Source organism: Pan troglodytes, chromosome X (assembly GCF_028858775.2).
Source record: "Pan troglodytes isolate AG18354 chromosome X, NHGRI_mPanTro3-v2.0_pri, whole genome shotgun sequence".
NCBI lineage: Eukaryota > Metazoa > Chordata > Mammalia > Primates > Hominidae > Pan > Pan troglodytes.
Genome location: NC_072421.2, coordinates 123,664,828 through 123,672,689, shown reverse-complemented (window position 1 = coordinate 123,672,689; position 7,862 = coordinate 123,664,828). Strand labels below are relative to the sequence as shown.

The 7,862-nt window shown below is 45.3% G+C and overlaps 1 protein-coding gene across 2 annotated transcripts; it reads left to right on the top strand.

Moving 5' to 3' along the window:
- Window positions 1–2,829: 2,829 nt before the first annotated feature.
- DCAF12L2 (DDB1 and CUL4 associated factor 12 like 2) lies at window positions 2,830–6,522 on the top strand. 2 transcript variants are annotated; one of them, XM_016947471.2, is made up of 2 exons: window positions 2,830–4,688; window positions 4,777–6,522. In XM_016947471.2, the coding sequence occupies exon 1, from the start codon at window positions 3,275–3,277 to the stop codon at window positions 4,664–4,666; it is 1,392 nt and encodes a 463-aa protein (XP_016802960.1). In that variant the 5' UTR covers window positions 2,830–3,274; the 3' UTR covers window positions 4,667–4,688; window positions 4,777–6,522. The 2 variants fall into 2 exon arrangements, with proteins under 2 accessions (XP_016802960.1, XP_016802959.1); XM_016947470.2 differs by having other exon boundaries at window positions 2,830–4,696.
- Window positions 6,523–7,862: the final 1,340 nt, after the last annotated feature.

The window sequence follows — 7,862 nt, the reverse complement described above, 5'->3', positions numbered from 1 at the left end:
TCTAACTCATTTATCAATACATGATAGTAATCTGACCACTCCCTACAAACATATTATTATATTTAAATATTACATATTTATATTAACAAAAAGTGGAGATTTATGTGGATGTTTTCACCAAACATAAAAAAACTTGTGAATACATATTACTGCACCTCATAAGTATTAATTAAAAGAAATGTGTAAAAAATAGGTCCCAGAGATGATATATTTGCCTTTAAATATCATATGGACAATGTTGTACATCATTTGCATTCAGTATTTATTTATTTATCACTTCCGGTTATCTTTAAGAAGCGCAGAAGACATTGCGTATAAAATTTCAACAATAGAGGTAGTTTACATGGTTTTTAAGAGAAGGAAACAAAAAAAGGTTGTTGAATAATATAAAGTAGTCTTAAGTTATGAAAGTATTAGAGTCACACAGAGATTCACATCTTGACTTTATCACTTACTAGCTGTGTGACAATGGGGGAGTCACTACCTTTACTGAGCCTCAATTTCCCTCATTTTAAAACAGGGCAATAAAAATAGAACCTACCTTATAAAGTTATTGTGATGCCAAATGTACATAAAGTATTTAGCATTTGAAGCATTTAACACATCCCTCCAGCCCATGATATGAATAAGTTTTCAATAGATAATAGCTGTTATAAGCATTATTTGCTTTTACAAATGTGGTATTTATGCACAATGTAATACTACTCAACCATAAAAGAAAGAAATCATGTCATTTGCAGCAACATGGATGAAACTGTAAATCATTATCTGAAGTGAAATAAGCTAGGCACAAAAAGACAAATATTCCATATTTTCACTTATATATGGGAGCTAAAAAATGTGATCATATGCAGGTAGAAAGTGGAAAGATAGATAATGGAAACTGGGAAGGGTAGTGGGGAGAGGGGAGGATGAAGAGAAAGGGTTAAAGGGTACAGGCATACGATAAGACTGAAGGAATAAACTCAATGTTGGATAGCAGGAAAGGGTGACTATACTTAACAGAAATGTATTGTACACTGGTGATGGACACCCTAAATACTCTGACCTGATCGCTAGGCATATATACATGTAACAAAATTCCTCATGTACTCCATATATTTGCACAAATTAAAAAAATGTTTATGTGGAGAAAAACCCATATATACATACACATATATATGTAATATATATAAACCATATATATACACACATACATATTTCAGCCAATTTGTTATACATATGTTATATATGACCAACTAGTCTGATAATAGCCTAAGATTTTGAGCCTATTTTATTTACCGCAACAGTAAAAAATATGCCATGAAGTCTTATATAATATCAAGTTTTCTAAGTCAAGATTTTTTAGAAAAGAAAAGAAAGCCTTAAGATAGGTTAGGTTAAAGAAATTTGTGATCAGTTTTTCTCTAGTAATGTCACTTCCAATTATGAAATCGTCAGCATTTTTTTCATTGTCAGATTACTCCCAATCCGTCACCCTCACCCTCCTCTTGATACAGCACTAAACATGGGTAGGAATATTGAGGCAGAGAAGGGGAGGATGGGCACTAAGGTGCAACAGTTGGACTGGAGTGATGTGAAGGATCCATGGTGCACTTGGAGTTTCTGGGTTTGAGATAAGTTTGTAAAAAGAGCAGGGAGAATTGGGGGGAAACAGCAACAAAATAGTTTTCATGATCTCTGATCAAGGACAGTTAACTCACCACCTGACTTCTGCAAACACGCTTAACAAAGACGTTTTTTGTGGAGGACGATTGGGGCCTGTGCAGACCTGGTATCAGCCACCAGCATTTCAGTGCAATGTATTACTGTGGAATTGGGGGCTTGCTTTAGGATTGACTGCCCTAAAGCTTTAGAGCAGGTGTGGATCATGTAACTTCTCAGACTGCCAAACTCATGCTTTGAATATCCACACTCTCACCATTTTGCCATTTAGTCACTTTGCAAAGTTCTTTATCATCTGTGCCTGTGGAAATCCTGTGCATTCCTCTGAGTACTGTACCAATGCCCAAGGGGGCCCCCACACCAAGAGAGGGCTCTGCCAAGATTCCTATGACTGAAAGTTTGGGCTGACCTTTCCGTCCCAGGAGAGAGAGGGAGGTACCCCTCTCCTGGACCTCTTCCCCTTCACTCCACCCGCCCTGGGCTGAGTTCGAAAGAACTCAATGCCTTACAGAAAAACCCTTCTCTTCACCCTTCACCCCCATGTCTCCACCCCTATCATCACTGCAGCCCTGGATGCTCCTGAGGCTGCTTTCTGACTAAAGGGTCCCTGATACCACCCGGGTGGAAAGCAGGGCCTAGGGAACTGCATTTGGAACGCAGTTCAAATGCTCAGGGATTCAGGTGCTCAAAGACTTCAGTTTGAGAAGGGGAAAAAAAATATTTGGTGGAAACTGTTTAAGACATCAACCCAGGAGCTGAAACTGGAGAAGCTGCAGGTCTGACACGAGGGTAGAGGTCTCCCTGACGCTGCTGAACCCCACACACCCCCACCCCCGCACCCGATCCCTTGCCAAATTCAATGTATAATCTAAGCGAAGGGTGTCCCAAGATTACACCAAGCGCACACTGGTTTCTCCAGGCAGACCGTGGCTCGGCCTCCTTCTAGCCCCGTGCTTGATTATATCTTAGGTTTCAGATTTTACTGAAGTACGGATTTTAAGAAGGGTAGTTAGCTGTTGTCCTGAGGGTAGCGAAACAACGCATGTCTGATACTGGGGACCTAGGGTGCTGGCCCTCCGCGACTCTGCCCCTGCAGCTCCGCTACCCCCTTCTCCCCTCCGCCCCCTTCCAGCCTCCACCCCGCGCGGCCTCCGCTACCCGGCAGGCACCCCACGCCAGCCCAGCAGCTCCTCCCACTGCCTCCGCCCTTCACACTCGGGCCCCAGCGTCGTCCTCCCCCCACACTGACTTCGCTCCCGCAGCCATCCAGACAGACACTCTTCCCGCTCTCGCCTAGGTCTGCACCGCCACTGCCGCCCTTGCCGCCGCGCTTCGCCCCGGCTCTGCTACGTCAGGCCGCGCATCTCTGGCCAGGACCACCGCTGCCGCCGCCGCCGCCGCCGAGCCTCAGACTGAAGTCTGGGCGCCCGCGATCGCACCAGCTTCTTGGTCTTAGAGATCCTGAGCTCTCGGCTGACGCGGAAGCGCAGCCATCCCCACCACCGCCGCCACGGCCAACACGGGTGCCACGCGCCGCCACCGCCGCCGGGCCACCGCCGCCGCCGCCGCCGCCGCCGCCGCCGCCGCTGCAGATCGCCCGCCGCCCACCATGGCCCAGCAGCAAACAGGTAGCAGGAAACGGAAAGCGCCCGCGGTCGAGGCGGGAGCCGGGAGCTCGTCGTCGCAGGGTTTAGCGGCGGCGGACGGAGAGGGGCCTCTGCTACCCAAGAAGCAGAAGCGGCCGGCGACGCGTCGCAGGCTGGTGCACTATCTGAAGGGCCGGGAGGTAGGAGCGCGGGGCCCAGCCGGGCTCCAGGGCTTCGAGGGCGAGCTGCGGGGCTACGCCGTCCAGAGGCTGCCCGAGCTGCTGACGGAGCGCCAGCTGGACCTGGGCACCCTCAACAAGGTGTTCGCGTCACAGTGGCTGAACGCCAGGCAGGTGGTGTGCGGCACCAAGTGTAATACGCTGTTTGTGGTGGACGTGCAGTCAGGCCACATCACGCGCATCCCCCTCATGCGGGACAAGGAGGCCGGGCTGGCCCAGGCCCAACAGGGCTGCGGCATCCATGCCATCGAGCTGAATCCCTCCAAGACGCTTCTGGCCACCGGCGGCGAAAACCCCAACAGCCTTGCCATCTACCAGCTGCCCACCCTGGACCCCCTGTGCCTGGGCGACCGCCATGGCCACAAGGACTGGATCTTCGCCGTCGCCTGGCTGAGTGACACCGTAGCTGTGAGCGGCTCCCGCGACGGCACCGTGGCTCTGTGGCGGATGGACCCGGACATGTTTAATGGCAGCATTGCCTGGCACAGCGAGGTGGGTCTCCCCGTATATGCCCACATCCGTCCGAGGGATGTGGAGGCCATCCCCAGGGCCAGCACCAACCCCAGCAACCGCAAGGTACGGGCCCTGGCCTTCAGCGGCAAGAACCAGGAGCTGGGAGCAGTGTCCTTGGACGGCTACTTCCACCTGTGGAAAGCCCGGAGCACACTATCCAGGCTCCTGTCCATCAGGCTGCCCTACTGCCGAGAGAATGTGTGCCTGACCTACTGTGATGAGTTGTCCCTGTACGCTGTGGGCTCTCAGTCCCACGTCTCCTTCCTGGATCCGCGCCAGCGCCAGCAGAACATCCGGCCCCTGTGCTCTCGAGAGGGTGGCACAGGCGTGCGGTCGCTGAGCTTCTACCAGCACATCATCACTGTGGGCACCGGCCATGGTTCCCTGCTCTTCTATGACATCCGCGCCCAGAAGTTCCTGGAGGAGAGGGCCTCTTCCAGCCTGGACTCCATGCCGGGGCCCGCAGGGAGGAAGCTCAAGCTTGCCTGTGGCAGAGGCTGGCTCAACCAAGATGACGTCTGGGTGAACTACTTTGGTGGCATGGAAGAGTTCCCCAATGCGCTCTACACCCACTGCTACAACTGGCCGGAGATGAAGCTCTTTGTGGCTGGGGGGCCTCTCCCTTCAGGCCTCCATGGGAACTACGCAGGCCTCTGGAGTTAAGGATGGACGCCTTGTTCTCAAAGTGCACAGGTTTACCTTTCAGTTCCGCCTGACTTTCCTTCTTCATGCTGCATTTGTGCTTTTAACTTTGTGTGGCTTTTGTCTTCCAGGTGGAACCAGTCCAACTTACGTGTGCTTCATGTATTAGGCAGAGAAAGAAAGAGAGAGAGCGGGAGCGAGAGAGCACAAGTGGTCCTTTCGGCAGTCAAAACTTTGGCTTTAAAACTCTCATTCACGTTTCCCAACAGCAGTATATTTTTGCCTTCTCATTCAAAGAGTTTTGGCTAAACCTTAATTGTGTTCTGTCCTTCGGTGATTCACATACCCTCCTTCTTTAGGTTGATGTAGTCATAGTCTTCACTACTATTCAGTACGTAGTTTTATCAATATTGCAATAGTGTTCAGATCTTTTACACGTTAGATGTGTGGTGTTTTGGGGAAATGTGAGCTACAAAGCATCTTTGGGGTTGTTTTGAGGAACTACCCATCATTTATAGCCTTACTCTAATTAGAAAATGCAGTTCAGGTTCTAGATTGCCACCATTCTAGAGTGTGGCACACACCATTCTAGGGCGTGATTCATTTGGATGTTGGAAACTCAATGTCTGTTGTTTGTATAGTGTTGATGTGTAAAATGCTTTAAAAATATGTTCTGTTAGTTAGAAATCTTACAATGTTGTTCATACTATTAATCAACATTTTTGGTTATTCAGTAAAACTTTACTATCCTCAGGCCCTCCGAGTTCTTATTTAAAGCCGCTGTATTATGGCCTGCTTTTCTATGCTACAGATTTTCAGAACTACTCAATTCTGGTCTATATATGTGGTAGTGCAATCAGGGAGGTATTTTTGGGGGTATATGGGGTAAACATCTCTTTAAATTCAGGTAGCTATTTACAGTGAAAAGCCAGTTGTGGCAGTTGTGCTCAGAGTAGGTGTTGTTGATTTTTTATTACTGTATACATGGATAATTCTGGATCCAGTATGTGATGTGTTGCAGAAAAATAAATAAAATGTGTTCATCATCTTAGCAATTAAGTGGCAGACTTAAGTTCTTAATACTTAAAATATATGCTTTCTTTTTTCATTTGTCTTTCTAAGAACGTATTTATCAAAGTCAAAACTTTCCGGGACAGAAGCTGAATCTGAAGCATTAGCTATGCAGACATTACTTTGTACATCTCTTTTTGAAAATGAAACTTATAAGTTAAAAGATTAAACAACATCTTGAATACGTTATGAAAATATACTTGGTGTAAGTTAGGATGGCTAAGTGTTTTTTTAAAGTTGACTGAACAAACCATTTTTCATTTATACAAATATACATGTACTTATAACTACTTACATATACAATATATTTGTATATCTGTTTGTATATGTTACTTCCCATGTGAGAAGAAAGCATAGATATATATCATTTTATATGTGCAGCTATTTCTTATATATTGAACTACACATATTAAGACTTACCACTTGGTCTTTATTTGTGTTTTGTTTTATGCCAATTTAAAATAATTTTAATACAAGCACATGATCAAAAAACCATACAGTATAAAAAGTATACAGTTAAAAGTAAATCTCAAACCCCGGGGTCTCTAGTTTCCAGCCCATAGATTAGCACCAGTATATTTTTTGCATATACACATTTAGATTTAGTCTATATATATACAAGAACACATGTATGTGTGTATGGAATTTTTATACAAATAATAACATACTGTATGTATCTGTGCCTTTTTAATCACAAAATCTTAGCGATTTTTTCTTATACTTATCTACTTAATTTTATTGCATGCTGTTCTATTGTGTGATTGGAATACACTTGACTTATTCATTACACCTTTGATGATCATTTATGTTGGTTCTGGTTTTCTGTTACTGTAAACTATTCTGCAGTGATTACTTAAGTGTATACATCTTTGTGTACAAGCATAAATATATCTGCAGGATAATTCCGAGAAATGAAATTACTGGTTCAATAAGTAAGTTCATTTTATATTAATAGCCATTGCTAAATCATCTTCCAAGGAGTTCTCACCACCTTAACCTCCTACAAGTAATGGATGCACACCTGCTTTACCACACCCATGCCAACAGTGTGTCACCAAACTGTGCTCTTTGCCAATCTTACATCTACTTGATCTTGATCCTTTCTTTCTAAGCCACTGTGGCTGAGTTAATTCAATTTGTTGTCAGAGTACCAAGTGGGTTCTGAAACAAAGAACAAGAAAATGAAGGCAAGCAATAAAAATGCTGCCACGCTAAAGGAAGAGAGTACCCACCATTCAGGCTCATGTACCTGGAAATGGATTACACACAGCTACTTTCCTTATATACTTAGCTGGACCTAGTAGGTTTCCCTGGTCTGTTGCACCCAGTTTAAGTTATACCCAACGTATAAGATGTCACTGAAGAAAATCCAAGAAGGAGACCACGAAAATCTGAACTAGGATAGTGGGGTAAGTGTGGAGAGGGAGAAAGTTATTCAAAACAATGAGGGGAAATAAAAGGAACAAACAGTATTTCATGTGAAAGATGAGGAAAACCAAAAAAATTAGGTGGACTCTCAGGCTCTGACTTGACTGTGAATGAATATTGACAGCAAATAAAAATAAAGAAAATAGGCATAGATAGTATGGGGGAGGATGATCAGTTTAACTTGGGACTTACTGAATTTGAGGTGCCTCTGTGACATCAGGAGAACATACCCAGTGAAGAATTGGCTGTGTACCCCAGGATGCAATTTCTCACTTCTGGGAAGGTGAGTGCTATGAAACACTGGAAATCTTGTCCTTTCAGGGGAAAGTAGAACAGAAAAGCATATGAAGGATCTTTAAAACAATGAAAAGAGAGAAAGCCTGCCTCAGTGGCTCACACCTGTAATCCTAGCACTTTGGGAGGCTAAGGTAGGCAGATTGCTCGAGCCCAGGAGTTCCAGAGCAAGATGGGGAAAATGGTGAAACCTCATCTCTACATAAAATACAAAACTTGGCCGGGTGTAGTGGTACGCGCCTGTAGTTTCAGCTCCTCGGGAGGCTGAAGTGGGAGGATCACTTGAGCCCAGGAGGTTAAAGTTGCAGTGAGTAGAGATCATGCCACTGCACCCCAGCCTGGGTGACAGAGTGAGACCCTGTCTCAATAAATATATAAACAAACAAATAAGTAAATAAAAGGAAATTTTAAAAAAAAGCTGGGA

Bases quoted from the DNA above. Each gene is read 5' to 3' on its own strand.
- DCAF12L2 (XM_016947471.2), top strand. From the start codon at position 3,275: ATGGCCCAGCAGCAAACAGGTAGCAGGAAACGGAAAGCGCCCGCGGTC.